At 39.8% G+C, this 20,652-nt stretch overlaps 2 protein-coding genes across 2 annotated transcripts in view; one reads left to right on the top strand and one right to left on the bottom strand.

Moving 5' to 3' along the window:
• il16 (interleukin 16) overlaps nucleotides 1-11,624 on the top strand; it is a 56,383-nt gene extending 44,759 nt beyond the window's left edge. The window contains exons 23-26 of the mRNA XM_046074322.1: nucleotides 2,177-2,278; nucleotides 8,372-8,603; nucleotides 8,863-8,991; nucleotides 9,621-11,624. Of these exons, the coding sequence (XP_045930278.1) occupies nucleotides 2,177-2,278; nucleotides 8,372-8,603; nucleotides 8,863-8,991; nucleotides 9,621-9,787 (630 nt within the window). The 3' untranslated portion in view covers nucleotides 9,788-11,624. The remainder of the gene's footprint in view (nucleotides 1-2,176; nucleotides 2,279-8,371; nucleotides 8,604-8,862; nucleotides 8,992-9,620) is intronic.
• Nucleotides 11,625-18,659: 7,035 nt separating this feature from the next.
• The window catches only part of stard5 (StAR-related lipid transfer (START) domain containing 5), a 7,363-nt gene continuing 5,370 nt past the window's right edge, over nucleotides 18,660-20,652 (bottom strand). Inside the window, exons 5-6 of the mRNA XM_046074360.1 lie at nucleotides 19,492-19,585; nucleotides 18,660-19,377 (exon numbers count right to left, since the gene is read on the bottom strand). Of these exons, the coding sequence (XP_045930316.1) occupies nucleotides 19,227-19,377; nucleotides 19,492-19,585 (245 nt within the window). The 3' untranslated portion in view covers nucleotides 18,660-19,226. The remainder of the gene's footprint in view (nucleotides 19,378-19,491; nucleotides 19,586-20,652) is intronic.

Below are 20,652 nucleotides of genomic sequence, written 5' to 3'. Positions count from 1 at the left end.
ATTTTAATGTTTAATCTTTATAAATAGTAAATTAAATGAATTAGAGATCCATCCCAGAGATGAACTTGTTAACTATGATTGATAAATTATCATAAACTTTGTCTTTACCTGCTGTCATTTATATTCTATTCTTTTTATAGTGTTAGGATTTTATTGATTTATTGGTTCTGTTCTTTATCTATACTATTATTGGTTTTTCATTACTAAATAATTGCCTTTAAAACATGATATTTAAAAAAGAATAAATTCAGAACAGTAATCAAATTTAATATTTTATTTGAACTACCTTCAGATCAGCAACAAAGGTTTACAGCAGCAAAGTAACAATATAAAATCAGTATCCCACTAGAAACAAATGGAACATGTTAAATACTAAAAATACTGAGTAAAGTTTAGATCCGTGGCAGTCGTCCTCCTCTGCTGCTGGTTTCTCTCTACAAGAGTTTACAAGGATTTGCTAAATGTTAAGGTACGCAGCATCTCAGCTCAACAGGCTACAGACAGACATTTCGTTTTAGCTTGTTTAGGACAAACTAGCTATTAGCAGAGCTAGCACACGTGCCTGTGTAAAACCTTGTGGACGAGACAGAGTAGAATAAAACATTGCTTTGTACACGTTCCTGCTTGTTGTCCTGATCCAGGTTTTGCTGCACTTGCTTAGTTATGGTCAACTTGTGTAAGCTATACTGATCCCCTCTCACTTCGCTCTAGTGATGTGCGGATCGATCGTAAAGTATCGATATTTCTGATACCAAAGTTTCCTGCTCCAGGATCGATACTCATATAAAAGGATCGATATCTAAACTCAGTCATTTGGAGTGAGTGAGTGTTTTATTATAAGTATCTTACTGTCACCAGGATGGTCTAATTATACTTGGTTGATAGGAACTACTTTTCCTTCCGCCAAAGTCATGCTTGCCCTACGGCTCTGTGACGGAGCTTCTTTGAAGTGAGCCGCTGCCGCCCTTTACATTTCCCGCGATTGAATACTGACTCTGGCTGACTGTAGAAACAGTCACGTCTGGCTGTATTTTAGCTGTGAAGATGTGTGTGCAAAGACAGTGAAATACTTTGGCAACACCGCAAACTTCCCTAAACATCTGAGATTAAGTCTGTCACAATAATAGGATGATGTTATGAAGCGGCAGTTCTGAGCAGGATATTATTTGGTAAGGCTACAGCCTACTCCTTATTTCTCTCATAAATACAGAAACGGGAGGGGCGAGATTACATTAAACTAGAAATAAAATATGTAAAAAGTATTGGTATTGGCATTGGCAATACCAGCCGTATAGGAATTAAGGGGTATCGCACATCACTACTTCGCTCTACAGGGTGTGAGCATGCGGAGCTCTGCTGAGAGGAGGTGCAGGGGCTGCTGCGTGTCGGCTCGCTTGTTCTATTGGCTACTTACGCACAATAGTCAGTGTTGATAAGTTATTACTCCTGACTTGTAACCAATCAGCTAGTACGGTGGGCGGAACATTGCACTCACCACTCTGTGGGCTCGAGCTGCATCAGAGCCAAAGGAGCGCATTTTTTAAATTAATTCATTATATCTGTTTTTAAAATGGCCCATGCAGGTTATTGGAAAAATACTAAATATCGGCGCTGATAATTGGTCAGACCGATTATTGGTCGACCCCTAGTTTTGAGGAGTAGTTAAACCCGGAAACTGTAGCAAAATGGTACACACCATTTTTAGATTGAACATGTCCCAGATGTGTTTTGTCCAGCGATGCCTGGTCCTTTTAATCAGCTGGGAAGAACGAAGAAAAATTATTTGTCTTTTGCCATACTTTTTTTCCTAAACAAAAGTCTCATGGTGGTCCACCGGAAGCAGAGGGACGACGCCTCTCTATTACATTTGGAAACATGATCTAGAAATGAAAATACAGTTCTGTGAATGTAAACAATGCTTGGTGGCTCCAAGTCCCTCCAAAGTAACAAGCCAGTTAAACATGTAATCTGAGCTAATCATAAAAAATAAAGTGCAGTAGTGGCAATGATACTGACTATTGTAACAGCCAACCTACAGAGGGTGCCGTTAGCTGGTGTGGCATTATGTTGGATATAAACCAACAGGTCCAGGTCGAGCAATAAAGCACTCTTGAGAACGGCAGTCTGTGTGTACAGTCCGGTCAATACAGTATTAACTCTGCCTCTTTTCACACAGCAACTGGTGGACATCCATGTTGTGATTCTGCATAAAGAGGAGGGAGCTGGACTGGGCTTCAGCATCGCTGGAGGGTCTGACCTGGAGAGCAAAGCTACTACAGTAAGCAGCAGTCACTACACATTCATACTGATCACATTAGAACAAGGGTTAGACTGACATAAGGCCGTGACTAGCTGTCAAAGATTTTAATCTCATCACTAGGTAGTTTCTCCATGTTAAATAGTGTTCATTCATTCTTGATTTTAAGTTTCATTCACTTATGTCTGTAGCTGCTACCTCTGATGGTCAACGGTGGCTCTCTGTCCTGACAAGCCTAAACATGTTCACAGAGCCTTACAATAAACATGTGGTCTCACTCGGGGCGACTAATCAGAATGCCGGCGGTTCAATCAACGGCATGTCAATCCTTCATGTGGAAGTGTCCTTGGGCAAGATACTGAACCCCCCTGGTGGCTGTTCTGCCAGTATCAATGTGTGTGAATGTTAGTTTCTGTTTGAGCACTTAGGCTCAGTGAATGGTGAATGCAGATGTAGTGTAAAAGCGCTTTGAGTGGTTGAAAAGAATAGAAAGGTGCTATACAAGTACGGAGCATTTACATTACTTCATTATATTTTGGTACTGTTCCACAGGTCTCAGCTGTGGGGAAAGGAGCCTGAGACCCCATTCCTAACCACATAATAAAACATTTTAAAAAACAATTGGAGAACAAGTCACACCAAAAAAATACCTCTTCAAGAACAAAGGAACACCTGTTCAAAAAAGTTAAAAAAAACAAAACAAAAAAAACAATGGGTAAGGAGGTTTAATGAAACAAAGCTAAAACATAAAGTAAGCCTGCATCTCAAATGACACCAAAGACTGCCCTGGTACAGGCACTAAGGGGTTCTATGTTCTCTCTGTGTTCAGTTCTAGAATACTCAACACTCACACTTTCTGTGATTAACAAGAGAGATGGCAAAGAACTCTCAATGATAAAGTGAGTTCTGCACCAAAAAGAGGAAGGATCAGAATACTCTGGGTGCGCAGTTTCCCACAATCTGATTGTCCAAGAGAGGAATCACCAAGCTGCTCTCAGTCATTGTTGAAGAGTCAGTCCCCACACCCTGTGCAACAGGTGATCTGAATGATCCTCTAATAAAACCAGAGGAAAGTTAATATTTTTAATGTAAATTAATAGTATTTACAATTTTAAAAACGGTATAACTACAGGCAAGAGATGTAAAAGATAAACAATGTTTAAGTAAGTAATTAAGAATGATCCAAAACAAATAAAATTAAGGCCATTTAAAAACTAAGCTAAGAATATAGGTTTTAAGTTATTACTGGACTGAGTAAGCAGTGTAAAATAGGAATGTTTTGCTAATTTGGCATTCACAAAGATACACAGAGAGCTAACATTGTTTCGGCATTGTTGATAAGTATCAGATAGGCAAGAACTTTCATCTTCCATGTACATTTACTTTTATCCCCCCAAAAAATTTACAGAAAGTTTTCATGACAGGGATTTTATCCCCAGACCTGCTCCATGAAGAGCAATGATATTAGCACTGAGTGGGTATTCCACACCAAAAGTATTTTATTAATTGAAAATATTTTAATTAACATCTACTGGCTCCACATGAAAATATAGTGACAGTGAGTGAGTACATTGACAATTTTCAAAATACTATCTTGCAATGTTGAGAACGAAAAAGGTCACACCTCAAGCATTGGCTGAGACCTATTTGTTTACCAGATTTAATCTAAATCTCTCTAAGGTTTTGAGGTATTTCACAAATAGCTGATCTGAAAGAAAGTGATCAAGCCAGATCACTTGATTTAAATATTCAATTCCATTCAATTTTATTTATATAGCGCCAAATCACAACAACAGTTATCTCAGAGCGCTTTTCATAAAAGAGCAGGTCTAGACTGTACTCAGTGATGTTATTTACAGAAGCCCAACAATTCCCACCAAGAGCAGAACTAGGCGACAGAGGCAAGGAAAAACTTCCTTTTAAGAGGCAGAAACCTCGAGCAGAACCATGGCTCAGGGTGGGCGGCCATCTGCCTCGACCGGTTGGGGGTGAGGGAGAGAGAGAGAGGGGAGGGAGGCAGCCTACACAATATACACACAGAGGTACAGACAGTAAAGGTGATGTTGCTATAGACTGACTGAATAAGTCTTAACGGATTTTTTCGAGCAGCCTGATAATAAGGAATTGCAGTAATCCAGCCTAGAAGTAACAAATGCGTGGACTAGTTTTTCTGTCTCATTTTTAGACAGAATGTTCCTGATTTTAGCAATATTACGTAGGTGAAAAAAGGCGGTCCTTGAAATTTGCTTAATGTGAGACTTAAACGACATGTCCTGAGATTCCACACAGTGGTGCTGGAGGCCAGGGCGATGCCATTCAGGGAAACTATATCTTTAGATAATGCATCACAGGGGTGCTTGGGCCCCAGAACCATAACTTCAGTTTTATCTGAGTTTAACATTAGAAAATTACAGGTCATCAAGGTTTTAACATCCTGAAGGCACATTTGAAGTTTAGCTAATTGATTTGTTTCATCTGGCTTGATCGATAGATATAATTGAGTATCATCTGCATAACAATTAAATTTTATTGAGTGTTTCCTGATAATATTGCCTAAAGGAAGAATATATAAAGTGAAAAAAAGATCTCAACCTGAAAACTGGGAACACATTACACATTACATTACATTTATGTCCTGTGTTAAACCGCTAACCAATAAAGGCTGAGTCATCCATCCATGAGGATCTTTTGGCCGATCTGCAAAGCGGGGCAGGTGCACTGGACTCCATGAGGGCTGATGCGTATACTGTGGAAAGAAAAAAATGTGTTTATATAACACACCATCACATCAACCTCTCAGTTACCATCATGGTTGAAAGTGTTGAGGCAATGCTGCCACCTTTTGACTACAAAGTGCCATTAGCTTTTGACTGCACATAATATTCATATGTAATAAATACCTACTTTCTATATATTAGGTTCACCAAGCTAAAACTATTGCATTATGTTTCTTCTTAAGTTGCAATGCGTTGAGCTTTCAGGACCTCCTTTAATGAGCTGATAGTTGTCAAAAATAAGCGGAGAAGCTACTAGTGTGTTAAGTTTACTAGTGTGAATAAATCATTTGAAACATTTCACAGTGCACAACCCCCCATTTCACCAACGCTGATGGCATCACTCTTCAGCTTCAGCCTTCTGATACCATCTCCTCTGCTGATGCGTTGGTGAAACGGTCATCAGTAAAATTCTTGCTGGCGACAGACCTTTTATAAAAAGGTTGCCGTGTCAGGGGGGAGGCTGAGTGCAATGGCAGGTAGCAGAAGTGTGGACTGAAATGCAGACAAGGGCCAGGAGGATGCAGTTCAAAATCAAGATTTATTAAAGTTAAACAAAGCAGTCTTACGCTGGGAGCACAGCGGCAAATGTCCAAACAAAAGTAACTCCAAACAGAAACATAATCCTCAGGGGAAATCCAGAAATAAGGAACAATCCACTGGGTAAATCCAAAAACACACAGAACAGGGCATGACAGAACACTCAACATTCAATGAGGATGGAACAGAGACTGAACAGAACAAGCAAACATTTAAACACCAGGTAATGAGAAGGGCGGGACCAAGACCAGGTGGAGGACATGAGGTAATTAGACAGAAAACAGACACAGGCAAGCAGGTGAAACTAACTGAGGGGAACAGACAAGACCAGACCAAAATGCAGAAACACAAACTGAACACGGAATAGATGAAAATCAAACAGAACATGAAACAAGCAGACTGAACACTGAACACAAGGCATGACAACTAACACAAGAGAACAAACAACCACAGAACAGACCGAACACAGAGCCGGCAAGGCCAAAATAACAACAAACACACAACCAGGAATAAATACAAAGACATGAACTAAGACACAGGACTAAAATGCAGGACTAAAATTAAGATACGAGACAAGACAGATACTAAGTAAACTAAACATGTGAATGAACAAAAGAATAAGCTAGGCTACAAAACACAAAACCCCAAATCCCAACCCCAGATCTAATAAAACTTACAGAAACACAGAACCCAAAACCAAACCCACAAAAACAGACTAAAACAGGAAAAAGCATGAACACAAAACCACAGTCCTAACATGCAGGTGAATATGTGATGTGTTATCTGTCAACTGTTCTCCAACCATAGATGTCCAACCTCTGATTACAAACACCGCACACACAGATGCCATTATGAAAATAAATGGTACATTAAACCGAGGAGGAAACTAAAGGCTACGTTCAGACTGCAGGCCTTAACGCTTAATTCCGATTTTTTGACAGTTCACATTATTGCTTAAATGTGGCCCATATCAGACCCCAGTGTGAACTGTCCGCGGCCTGAGCGTGACCCGCATGCGCAGAAGAATAACACAACGCCACACGCAGTACGCTATTGCAGGCTACAGAAGTAAACAAGGAGAAAAAGAGGTTAGCTCTGATTAGCTCACAGGAGACTCACGTTTTTTATTGTCCTCTCACGGGTGACATGACAAGTATTCACAACTTTCTGTTCTTTTGATTCTGGCGCTGTCCAACACAACTGCCCCACTCCCTCCGTCTCTCTCCCTCCCCACTGTGTCCGCATGAACAAATAGCATGCACATAACTCAGAAGAGAGTTTGTGGTCTGGTCGATTTCACGTGTAAGAAAGACAATTCTTGAGCAGATGATAGCAAGGTAGAGGAGGAAGACAGCCACATGTATAATAATTTTAATTTTATTTTTGTGAAGCTTTTTCATTCACCGCGGCTCCGTCTACAGCAGCACTGTGACAACAGCTGCTCTAGAGTGACGTCTAAGTCGCATCAGTTCGGACCTGAGTGTCCAGACTGATGTTGCATTTAAAAAGATCTGTATCGGATTTGGACCACATATGGAAGTGGCCCAATTCCGGAAAAGATCAAATTCCATGTGACTTGGCCTGTTCACTCTGTCATAAAATGTTTAGATCTGGGTCACATATGAGCAAAAAAATCAGATTTGTGCCACATTGGTCTGCAGTCTGTCTGTAGTCTAAAATATAAAATGAAGACCCTCTGTTAGCCAACTTTCTTAGGTTAGCTAACTACAACTAAGGTAGCTAACTTAACTAGAAAGACAAACCAACCATCAGACAGACAGTCACACAGAGATATATAGCTAAATACTAAATAAAATATATGATAACTTGGTTAGCTAGCTCACAATGAATTTTATCAGTTTAATGCTCTGACTTAACGAGACGCAAACTTGGAGGATGACGTATGACTTGTGGAATTATTATATAGTCATACATCACCGGCCTGTTTTAGAAACTAAGCAATTTTTGCAACTTTGAGCACAAAATTAAGCTATTTGTCAAAAAGTATTTGCCAAATGGTGTGGCTATTCAACATTGCAAGGAAATGACTCAGAATAATAATAATAGAATAGAAATAATAATACATTTTATTTGATGGCGCCTTTCATGGCACTCAAGGTAACCTTACAACAAGAACCTCGGCTTTAACCTCACACATATATAAATACTCACCTTGCGCATACACAAATATTCACGCATTACAGTATGTGTGTATGTGCAAGCGTGTGTGCATGTATGTGCATGACAGTTTGTGTGTGCAAGCAACTAGGCGGCTTCTCATAATACTGTATATTCAATAATATACAACAAAGCATTTGTGACCAAAGCATTAACCACCATGATGGCAATGTATACTTATTGTACTTAATGTATACTACTAAAATTCAGTGTTTGATGAATGTAACACCTCGTGAAGAATTAGAATTTACTTGTTTGGACATAGGTCCAAAATGGTCAGGGACCATTTAGTGCATCTATTATTGTAATGTCAAGGCCTCTGAAGAAAACAGTCATACAGTAAGTAAATAAGACTACTCTTTTTTAGGGGTGCAACAGATCACAAAACTCATGGTTCAGATCCTTTCCAGACCAGCCAAATAAAACACACAACGCTTGGCAAATTTGTGGACTACAGTTCTATAGCCCTGTCAGTTCATTTTAGCTAAAAACAGGCTGAAAACAATTTGTAGATAATTTACTTCTGATCAAAGGTGTGCAAGGGTGAATGAACAAAAAAAATAAATATGCATTTTACACTTTGTGCCACTGAAAATTATATATATGACTGTCTTGCACCCAGGTCCACAAAGTGTTTCCCAGTGGCCTGGCAGCTCAGGAGGGCACCATTCAGAAAGGAGATGAGGTGTTGTCTATAAACGGACAAACTCTGCGTGACGTCACCCACGCTGATGCCACTGCTGTTCTGCGTCAGGCCCGCAGTCTGAAGCTGGCAGTGGTGGTTGTCTGTAAGAGAACAGAGGAGGAAGGAACAGAGGGAGGAGACTGTGGGAGCAAAGAGCCCAACCCTGTAGGTGAGTCATACAACACACAGGGGTGTAGACCTAAACCTGAAGAGTCTGAGCCTCTCCAGATTCCAATGCTTTTCTAAAACACGAGTTTCAATTTAATTAGAAAATAAGCCCTGCAGTTTATGTTTGCCTAAAAAGGTTCCACATTCCGTACTATGGGATCAGTTGTACCTTTTAATATCTTAACCTTTATTTTCCCGCTGTACATAAAGGTGTGCAGGCTACATTTGCCATTTTCTGTGAATTGTGTTTTGTGCTGCAGTGGAGGAGCAGGGAGCTCCGGTGAGTTTGCAGCTGGAGAAAGGAGCTGGTGGAGTTGGGTTTACTCTGGAGGGAGGAAAAGGCTCAATCCACGGAGACAGACCTTTAGTCATCAACAGGATCTTTACAGGTATATTCATGATGCTGACATTATTATGATTTCATTATACTTACAATTAAACAATTTCCAGTAAATTCAAACACTAGGCTTTCTTATTAACCATGACTAATAAACAGATATAACATATTATCATTATTATTTGATTGCTTCTGTTTATTTGCTAAAATGACAGAAAGCAGATTTTCTGTGATGTGAATGAATGTTATTATAGAGAAGAGACACTTCATATTTCTTGATATTTGAAGGAGGAGAGGATGTGATGCATTTCCGGAGTGCAATTAGTTTCAAATCTGGGAAAGGAAGCTGCTGCAGACATGAGTACTACAGTTGTAATAGTACTCATGTCTGCAGTCATGCAACTATGTAAAACTGTAAATGACTGAAACTTGGCAATGAATGCTTAATCAGTCTTATTCTCTTGTTTGGCTTTTTGTGAAATAGAATGAAATAAAGTCTGTAGAAACACATTTTCAAATTCTGGAGAAAAAAAATCTGAAAACAAATGCTCTGTTGTCAGTACTGAAACACATTCCCCAAACATACTGAAACCAGTTATCACAATTTTGTGAAAGATGCAAAGAGCTAATAATTAGTTGTTTTTTTAGAATACCCTTCCCAACTGTGTGTGTGTGTGTCAGGTGGAGCAGCTGAGCAGAGCAGTCTGCAGTGTGGAGATGAACTGCTGCAGGTCCAGGGAATCAGCCTGCAGGACATGACTCGCTTTGAGGCCTGGAACATGATCAAGGCTTTACCTGAAGGACCCGTCACAGCAGTCATCAGGAGGAGGCAGGGGCCAGTAGAATGACACACATGGCTGCTTACAAAAAGAGAAACTAAACAAACAGCAGCACTTGCGGCACACCAATATTGGCCTCAATATCATAGAAATCCTATCAGCCAGTCATTGTGGTCTACCATAGACAGAGTGGTTGGACAACTTCTAAATCATTTTTATTATTTTTATATCAAATGTCTGACCAGATCTAAAACCCAAGTTTTCTCACTTACCCACAGTGGTGAGTCAATAATCTGCAGAGCACACTGTCAGAAAGTTTACCTTCAGTAGAACATAGTATAAATGTTTGTTCCAGTGGATTATCCTGCATAGTGCCGTTTTTTTTTTACAGCGTAATGGGATCTGGCTTGTTGAATATAGATATAGAATAGTGTCACGGGGAGACAAAGAACAAATTTGTGCACACAAATAAATAAATTATGCTCTTAAATTCTTAATTGTTTTTTGAATTACTGAATCCGTGCTCTCAGATTGAGGGACATCAAACATAACACAATTAACCGGCAAACAGACTATATCCAATCAGCATCACAACTGTACAAAATAAGTGTTGAGGGAACACGTTGAAATGTTGAGACAGAACAAGTTTAATGCCATGTTCTGTTCATTTGTGCAAACAAATTGAGTTCGAGAGCATAAAAAAAAAATCACTTGTGTGCATGAATTATTATTGATTCAATAGCCCGACTGTGCAAACTGCTTATATCTCTGCCTCCATGACAATGTTTTTGTAAAATATGTGGTAAATTACATTCATACATACATTTGCCGAAATTATGGCTAAGTATGATGCAGTAAAACATGACACTGGGGTAAGTATAGTTGCAATGTTATTTCATACCACAGTAGTGATGTGAGCCAAGTAATTTTACCCACTCTATCCTTCACAGTATGAAACAGCAAATCACAAATCAGGCCCTGTGAGCCACACAACACTTCATGAAAGCTAATGTAAGGCTGGTGGTTCTCCAACAGCTGACTTACATATCAGTCTCGAAGTCTACAAAATCAGTCTGATTAAATTCAGACATCGGCACAAACCTTAAGGAGAAAGGAAGCACTGCAGGAGAAAGGCACAATAAAAGCAACACCTGTAGAGAACGATGCAACCCAGTACAACAGCCCAGCATCAAATCTGCAGTGCTGTTGTACTGGACTGATTCAAATTGTGATGGGTGTGGAGTACAGGTGTTACGTGTTGTTTTAATGCTCCTGTATCTTGAACCTATAATGGTATGAAAAGCAAAAGGAAATCAGTTGTAAAAGAAGACAGTTATATACTGTATATTAGAATAAATGCCTATTTTTCAGCAGTTGTACTGTATGTATGTGGAAACAAGTATAATACACTTTGGTTGACTCAGTAGCTTTGAGTTTGACTCTCCTGCTACTAGTAGTTATCTGTCAAACCAAACCAAACTGGAATGTTAGAGTTGTATTTGTGTCAATCTTGAGCATGTAATGGGACATTTTGAGCACAGAAAAGGATTTTATGCAAGCACATGAATGACATTTTTGTACAGAAATAATCCCTCAATCTATTCTGTACTCATTAGTGTTTAATATGCACAAAGATGCACAATAACCTGACACTGAGCACGTGCCCAAGGCTTTGAGTGTGCATACAGCAGGAAATGTGAGGACAAATGTGCGCTTTTAACTTTTATTTATAATCGAGCACAGAACAGACTACTTTGCTCAAATGTTCTATGCGTACTAATCATTTCTAATTTTCTGTGCTTAAAATGACACAAACATATTGCCAAAGTATGTCTTTGCATGCAACCACAAAAGAATGTTTTCTATTACTGTTTTCTAGAACTTGTATAAAGTTGTTCAAAACGGAGCCAAATCTGTGTGATGTTTCATCCTCTAAATTTGTAGATGGCTTTAAAATAGTTTGAAGTGTGAGAAGCTTTTCTGTTATTCTGTTAAGAAGAAGACCAGTGATGGACAACAAGATGTTTCTATTAATCATTTTAATGCTGGTGAAATACAAAACTAACTGGGTGCAGAACAGTACAAGATCAACAGTTCAATGTGTTCTGACTAGACACGTAAAACTCAATGTTAAGAGTAGCAGCTCTCATGAAGAGGAATAAATTATATATGTTTGACATCTATCATTTTACATATATTCTGCCATGTCAGCCATTAAATTTCCCCAGGACAACCTGAAACTAGGGTAACACAGGAGGCAAGAACAGTCACATGTTGCCAGAACAGTGCACACAAGGAAACTTTGTATTGGTCTCTCAATCACAGAACACAAACTTTACTCTGGATATTTGGGTTCACTGGTGGTCAAAAAACCCGTCACAGTCACAATCTAATACTTAAAGGGTGTAACTAGGACTGGTTCTGCCATAGTATACATGCTCTTTGACCACCTAGTCATTCTGGATACAGTGAGATGCTTGTTGGTCAAAGTTCACTGGGGTGAGAGAATGCACAGGGGTAAATCAATACCGAATCACATGCTGCCGCACTGTTCTGTATCAGAATCTCATGTTTAGTGTTCACTGCTTGCATTTTTACATGTTAGGTGTAGTTCACAGTAAACAGGTCCTGTATTGTTGAGGATGCCTCAAAATATAATTAGAAACTAGCAGCAAACTGGTGAAAAAGCTGCTGGTGATTCTGTGAGTTAAGTCCCAACTTTTTTGTGGCAGTCAAAACATAAACGTCCCAGCAAGTGTAGGATATAAGATGGACAAGGACCCGATTTCAGTTTAGTATTAAGTGATCTGTATGTAGTTATCATATCTGGAGCAGAGAAAAGAGTTACTGCATGTGTAAATGCATGCAGAATGCAGTCGGATCAGCCAGAACACCTCTGCAGGTGAAGATGACATCTGGACAGTTAAGTTAAGAATCAAGCTATCTCGAAAGAGAGGCCCTGTCGCAACGCTGCTTCAAGAGACTCTCGAGGGACAACGACAACATGAAAGATGACTGACAAGGATAGCCAATCCAGCATTAGTGCTATCACGTTTCCCGACTGGCTCAGATCCCAATCTTACAGTATAAATTATGTTTGTCTCGTTAGCTGGGTGACCGAAGAGAGGTCTACAGATGCCTTCAGCTGTCCCAGTGGGTCAACTTGACCCTCGCCTTGCACATTGTAGCAGTCCTTTGGGAGAATCCCTCATCACTTCCCTTAAACCTGCAATAACTGATTTTTTCTGGCCATTGGAAGTCAGCTGAACATATTGGTGCAGTAAACATGTACACGTGTGTTCGAGATGACTGCAGCTGACTTTTCGCCAACTTGATAGTCAAACATGATCTGCAGGCGACTTCAGGGGTTGGATACAAAAACACTGCCGTCAAGTAGGACAAATTCTACCTCCCGTACCGTGAGCTTACTGTGAACTTAGAACAATGACTGATCTCGCCGCACTAAGTCAAACACACATATTGCCTTATCATCACCTTTTAAGTTGATATGGCAAACTTGTTAGCAAACAGTTGCTCATCTACACATCCAGCAGTTCTACCTAGCGAATGGGAGTCCAATACTGACTCTCTGTTAGCTCTGTTTTGGTGTCCACAGCCTTCTGAAGGAAATATCTGTCTCTACCCACCAGCTAGTCTCTGTGTCTGTCTGCTGTTGGCTGCGGAGCGGGTCGTGAACAGTGGGTTTCTAGAGCTTTTTCACTGACAACAGCGGCCTGCTACTGCCAAAAACAACACGAGTAAAGGTAGGAATTATTATTAGCTGTGGGCTGTACAGCTAAACAATTATCAGTTTTCACAGTCATCTGATACATTGTAATTGTAAAAATATCGATTATAGCCACTTTAACCTGAGACATACTGTACCATGTTTGTTGATAACTCCACCTATTAAATATTGAGACCCGATCACAATGCAGGCAGGAGAGGTAATGAGCAGAGGCCTGTCATCATATATCCAGATAACGTAATCAGATACAGATCACATGTCATTACATACACTTGTTGTGGGGCCTGTACTACGAAGGGAGTTCAACCTACTCAGAGTTAACTCGGGGTTATCAGGCAAACTCAGGGTTGACAAACTCTGACCGCCTACACTGGAGTTGAACGGTACTACGAAAGTAGATAACATGTTGGGTTAGTTGAGTCCGTGTTAACTTAATTGGAGTTGGTGTGCGTTTGCATAAAAGGGGTGTGTTCGGCCGTGCAGGCGGAGTTTTTTTTCGCAACGGCGCTTGCTTCGTATTTCTCCAGAGGAATGCATGTTGGCAGTGTCAGGAAATTATGAATGTAAAGACAAGTTAACGGCTAAATCTAATATCGTGGCGGCTGACAAAGCCAGGGAGACTTGTTGGCATCACAATGAGTAGGCCTAAATTTGTAGCCTAATTATCATCACAGTGTTTTTATTGTAGTTCAAATCTCTATTATGTATTTTATGGGCTCTTCTTTTATGTGTAATATGATTAAGATATAAAGGTACTACTGCACATAAGGTCCATTGTAATAGTAAAAAAGGAGCCAGCGGAGAGGGGGAATATTAGATTAATATAAGATTAATCTACAAGTAAAAAACTATTTTAATAAATAAATATTCTCTGACATTATAGTCACACATTTATGAGAGAAACTTCACTTTGCAAGGCTGCAACATCACACACACACACCTCTGCCGTGTATTACGCATGTAGTGGAAAGTTATATTAGACTCTGCGATTGGATTTAGCAGTGAGGAAACACTTGTGAGTTTAGCCCACAATCACTATCATGCACCTTAGAGACTTTGTTTTCTTCTGAATAGGCCCAATCCATGGCAGAGTTATTTTCGTTTATGACAAATTTCAGATTTTTCTTCTTGGAAATTTCACACTTTCATCTGGGAGTTGATGTTTTTTTCCTCTGTTTTTAACCCCGACCCTGGCTCCATATTTTTGGGACACATAAAAATCTAAATATGTGAAAACACTTTCAATTATAGATTACAGATGGGCTACATCCAAGAAACTATCCCGTTAATTAATTAAGATCTTTTCTCTAAAATCCCCGAGTCTGCAGGGCTCGCTGTCTGAACGTAATGCTGTTGTGTTCAGAACTTCACTGCAACCGCAGTGGAACAAATCAGGATGAAATCTAAACATTATGAAGTGGTGTGGATTAATATCCTACTTCTCATGATCACTGAGTAGAGATGTGGTGTGTAGTCCGCGTATACAGGATAACCTCGAGTTAACCATGAACAAAACCTGCTCGGAGGAGTTTAGAGATACAAGGTATATTGCCATGGCAACAGACCTCAGGTAACACCTTTCGTAGTATAGGTTAATCGGGAAATTACACCTGACGTCACGAAGTTACTCCTGAAGTTACCCGGATAAGCCAGTTACACCGCTTCGTAGTACAGGCCAGGGGTCTTTAGCCAAAAAGGTGATCAGTGTTGATTCACTTTGAATGTCAGGAATTTGTGCTTCTCTGATTTCCATTCACTTTGTATTCCTCATGTAAATGGGTGTTTCTTTCACTTTAGCAGATACTTGCATGTACATTGAAACAATTTCACATAAAAAATGCCTGCTTTATTTAAACAATACAGACACACACAAATCACCTTTAGATCCACATGTAAACAATAACATCTCAAGCACACATGACTGGGAAATGATGGAATGTAAGTAATTTTTCTTTCACTGTGAGGTAAAAATGTTACAGATACAGCGCCAAAACATTTTTAAAAGGAATCTTGATACTCCTAAAAAATACTAGTTTAAACATGTCACATGTTCAGGCTCTAAAGAAAGTGGGTATGTCGACAGTGTACTACACATCTTTCATCCGGCTTTCCCTGACTCAGAAAACTCTTCTTTATCCATTCATTTCATACTGAGGGATTTCTTTATACACTCTTAACATGTTCAAGCAATATATTAATCCAATTTATTCAGTAAGAATTCAGCCTTAATGAAGAGATAATGAAGAGAAGGCTTAAATAGTGTCTTTCAAACCACTCAGCTGTAGTGTCTTCTCATTCCCTTGACCAATGTCAGCTGCAAGATTAATACGAGTAAAGTATTACTGTGTGTGTGTGAATATCTGAATAAGATTCTGGCAGTTGTGGAATAACTTACATTTATATATTTTGTGAATAATATTTATGTAAATATAATACAGTAGCGACTTTGAAATTGTTCAGTTATTAAATACAGACATGATTGTAGATTTTTTTTCTTTCAAGTGCTATAGGTTTTTTCGTGTGCAGGTGCAGCGGAGTGAAGCTGTTCACCCCATCTCTCTAACCTGAAAATTAGTCTTGCATTAAAAACAACACATGAGATACATAAAGCCAATGGTCAGTGTGGATGTGGATGTCTTCAAGTGCTAAATAAGAATTAAAGACTGCCCTAATCTGGACAAGTGGACATACTGGCACTAATGTCCACTTCACGTTCCACAAGTACATTTCTTTTTCCTCATGCAGAACTCTCATTGTCTACACTGTGTAGACAGTGAGGTGGCCTGGACAAATACTGCGTTTACTGTGCCAGGGTATACAGAGGAATACTGAAGTAAGATTCAATACCTTTTCAACATATTTTAAGACTGCCGCGTCACTTTGAGCTGTAACCGGCTAGGTCAGCAACACAACTGTAAAAAGGGACACTGTGGAGTTTTAAAAAGGAATTTATATATATTTAAATCATTTTTCTTTACTATATGTGACCAGGTTGTAACCGCACCTAAAAATTGAGGCATGGTGGAAGATTATGGTCGGTTGTACTCGTAAATCAGTTTTCCGCACAGATCTATTTTTAGGGCCGTATGAGTGTGGCAGTGTGAGAGCAGCTATAGACAGACAGGGAGACAGCTTCACACAACATGCTGGAAACTCAGGTAAACTCCCACTGCAGCGTTAGAGTAATATTTTTATCAGCTGCAGGTTGAAGTAATCCATGCTTGTTACATGATAATGTTACATTTACTGTATTTTGCCGACGTGATACGTCATCATTAGCTCGCCTGCTGCTTTTCAGTAACTAACTTTACTATATGTGTGTCTTTCTCCGGAGGCTCAGCACTGTGAGCACAGCTAAATGTATTGGATGATAATGAAACGGTTAGTGAGCTGGGCTGAATATTATAAATGAAATTGTTGCCTCACTTTATAACTGTTAGACCGCAGTAAGTAACGTTACTGTAGTGGATGGGTCTTCCTCTGTGTTGTTGTCGTCCGGTGCAGTTATGTCGCATCATTGGATATTATGGGGTCACGCAAGAAGAGAAGCTGTGTACCTGAGTATCAGTAAAAACACAATAAATCTAAATTGAACGTTATGAAGCAAACAGCAGTAGATCCGTACTAAAGTAGCTGGCTGCTCCTGCCTTGCATCAAGGCTAGTATAAACAAATCGCTCCACATTTGCTTTGTAGCGTTACATCCTTTCTTGCAGGCTTAAATAAAAACTTTGACATAATACTGGTGGGACACAGGATGGTAATATGAATCGCGTTAGCAGGTAAAGTAATGTGGAAAGAAATAACGTTACATATTATATCTTACACCAGATAACTTTAGCAACTGCTGGGCATTAGCCGGCGAGCTGACGTTACTCTCTTATGACTCCAGCCTTTCTGATGTTTTGTGAAACTGTGTTTTTACTTGACATCATCTGATTCTCTTTGGTCTGACAGGCTTCATCATATAAACCTTTCTGGTTGTTTTTATCGTTACGTGGAGTTTGTGTTGGAGTCTGTGTTTTGCTGGGGGCCGGTTGTTTTGTGGCGTTAGTGTCGTTAGCTGTGTTGTTGTAGTCGGAGCGAGGCTCGGGAGCGCGCATACAGCTTCTATCCCAACCCAATACCTTCTGATTAAAAGCAGAATAGTGGCTGTTCCAAGCAACAGAGAAAACAGGCGTGTGCTTCATTTCTAAGTGAGGCTACAGCTCATTGACAATAAGCCAGTGAACATTTGATTTGTTATTAAGTAACAAGGGTGAGTGTAATCTTTTGTTATTCAGCCACAGCATAAAAATAAAGAAAAAATTGAAAATAATTTGTTAAAGGTGTACAGGATGAGGATCTTTTTTTAGAGTCATAATGTTTTAGTCTCGTGCTTTTCCATGTCCTTTGATTTTCTTTCTTGTCTCTGCTTTGAATAGGACCTCTCTCAGGAAACAAAACTAGTATTTACAGAGGAGACTTCAATCTGGCTTTCATTACAAAGGCAGTGGTGGAGGAAGTAGTTAGATCCTTACTCAGGTGTTCTCATATTGCTGACACATATTACATTGACACACCTCATGAGGCATTTTTGCATCTTTTACAGTTTAACAGTGTCCCCTTTACACTATCTAGTAAAGCTCTCTAGCTTTGTCAGGTTACATTTGGCTTATGTATGTTTATTGAATCTTAAAGTATGTGATTGACACATTTGGATGTTACATGGGATGTTTAATGTTACATCACATCCCTTTCATTATGAAAGGTCTGGTAGCTGGACTGGAAAATCCATCGTTAGCTTGTGACCAGCTTTGTGAGTTCAGTCAGTGAGAAAAGCCATTGCAGCCAAGTTTTGAGAAGCTAGCTCAAATCTAATTAGACTACGCTGAACTTGGGAGACCAACTGCAGGCAGCTGGTTTGGTTCTAATCTTAAAACATGAGGATTTTACAGGGACTGTATATGAAAAAAAAGACAGGGAAATGTACTTTAGAAACCAAAGCAGCACTAAACATGTCCTATTCAGAAGGCAGTCTTTTAGAAAGAATAATCCGAGAAAAAAGAAGCTGCCTTTGTTTAAAAAGGCCACCGCTGTACGCCATCCCACCTGTGCTTCAGTGTAGCTGATAAAAGAGGCAGATATTCACGGTTCAGAGACAAGTGGAGATGAGCAAAACTATGGCATTTCAAGTACAACACAAACAACTAAATATGAGGTATGAGTCAGTATTCCAGCATAGGGTAAATAAGGTCCATGCAACATGCATGTTTACTGTACACACTGAAGTATGCAATTACATTAAAAGATATTCTGTACTGCACACGTACAAATATAGATTTGTATTTTCATCCTAAAGATTGGAGGAAACAAATGTCCCACAGATGGGGGTTTAAAGAGACTGGCATATTAAAAAGAAGAATATGGTCTAGACTTGCTCTATGAAAAGTGCAATGAGATAACTTCTGTTGTGAATTGGCGCTATGTAAATGAAATAGGAAAACAAAATGGAGTTTAAGATACAAGTTTTGTCAGATGTAAGCCCATGTTCTTATTTGGGGACTTTTCAATATGTCAGCTGCTTTCAAATCATGGATTTACTGATTCCTCCTGCAGTAACACAGGAATAAAGGAATGCACATTAAAAATAAATGGTGGATTAGATCCATTTTAAATATGGGGCCGTTTGATTGTTGCTGGGTTTGGACTGTTTAAAATGGAATGAGCATTTGGCCTGACCAGTCAGTAGACCTCAGGTTTGAAGGCAGATCTTTTGCTGTCAAAGGTCCTTGAGGGATTTGACGGCCTTGGCCAGGTTGCTGTAGAACTCAGCCATGCTGGAGGGGAAGAACGAGTCGACCACGGAGCGAGGGAGTAAGCCACCTAGGTCTGTCTGGAAGAAACTGAACACCTGGGTTTTGTTGGGCTCTCTGGAAATGTAAAACAAAAAAAGAGAAGCACAAACAGTACGGTGAAGATGACCTGAACTCAGCATATCCTCTACACACAAACTGTACTTGCTTGGTGTGTGTTAGCGTACTCACCCTGAGATGGGAACACATATGCAACCACACGGATGGTTGAATCCTCTCACGTAGCCAGACTGGGGAGGACAGCCCAGGTGACTCACATTGGTGGCTGTTTGACATGACAAAAAAAAAACAACATCACACGCATTCATGTGTGTCAACAATATATGTGGCTCTCAACCATGGGAGCTCAGGAACTAAACCGAGAGCCTACAGGTTTTCATTTCAATGAAATAGCTTGGCTTGTGCAGATGCATCTGGTAATCTGGTTGTGGCTTTCCATCGTTTTGCCCATCATTTCTATCAGTTCACAGCAACAAAGTCCAATGGAGCAAGAAACACGGACATTCAGGTTGGAAACAAGCCAACAGGTTATGCAGATCATATAAACCACTTTCCTACCAGGAAGTGGGTCTGTAAACTGCGAGGGATGTTTATATACAGCTCATCAGGTGTGTTACTGGAGAATCAGATCATAAAATGTGATCCAGAGGTTAATAATTGTCAAGCTTTACAGAAAAGAGTAGATGAGTGGATATCACCTTATTCACAGTTACTGTACAATATTGCCTTGATCAAGTTCTGTTCAAGTATATGTAGACATACAGTGGGGGAAAAAAGTATTTGACCCCTTGCTGATTTTGCAGGTTTGCCCACTTACAAAGAATGCAACAATCTACAATTTTAATCATATGTACATTCTAACAGTGAAAGACAGAATCCCAAAGAAAATTCCAGAAAATCACATCATATGAATTTATAAAAATTGATAACCATCTGATGAGGAAAAACAAGTATTTGACCCCCTACCAAACAGCAAGTATTCTGGCTCCTACAAGCCAGTTAGTCTTTCTTTAAGACACAGCCCCAATCCCAACCAATTATCTACATCAAATACACCTGCCTCACCTCGTTACCTGTATAAAAGACACCTGTCAACACCCAAACAACCAGCATCCAACATCACCACCATGGGCAAGACCAAAGAGCTTTCTACGGACATCAGGGACAAGATTGTTGATCTGCACAAGGCTGGGATGGGCTACAAGAGAATCGGAAAGCAACTTGGAGAGAAAAGATCAACTGTCGGTGCAGTTATCAGGAAATGGAAGAAGCACCACACCACCGCCAACCTCCCTCGGTCTGGGCCTCCACACAAGATCTCGCCTCGTGGGG

Source organism: Micropterus dolomieu, linkage group LG17, assembly GCF_021292245.1.
Source record: "Micropterus dolomieu isolate WLL.071019.BEF.003 ecotype Adirondacks linkage group LG17, ASM2129224v1, whole genome shotgun sequence".
Classification (NCBI taxonomy): domain Eukaryota; kingdom Metazoa; phylum Chordata; class Actinopteri; order Centrarchiformes; family Centrarchidae; genus Micropterus; species Micropterus dolomieu.
This window is presented reverse-complemented; position numbering and strand designations above follow the sequence as displayed.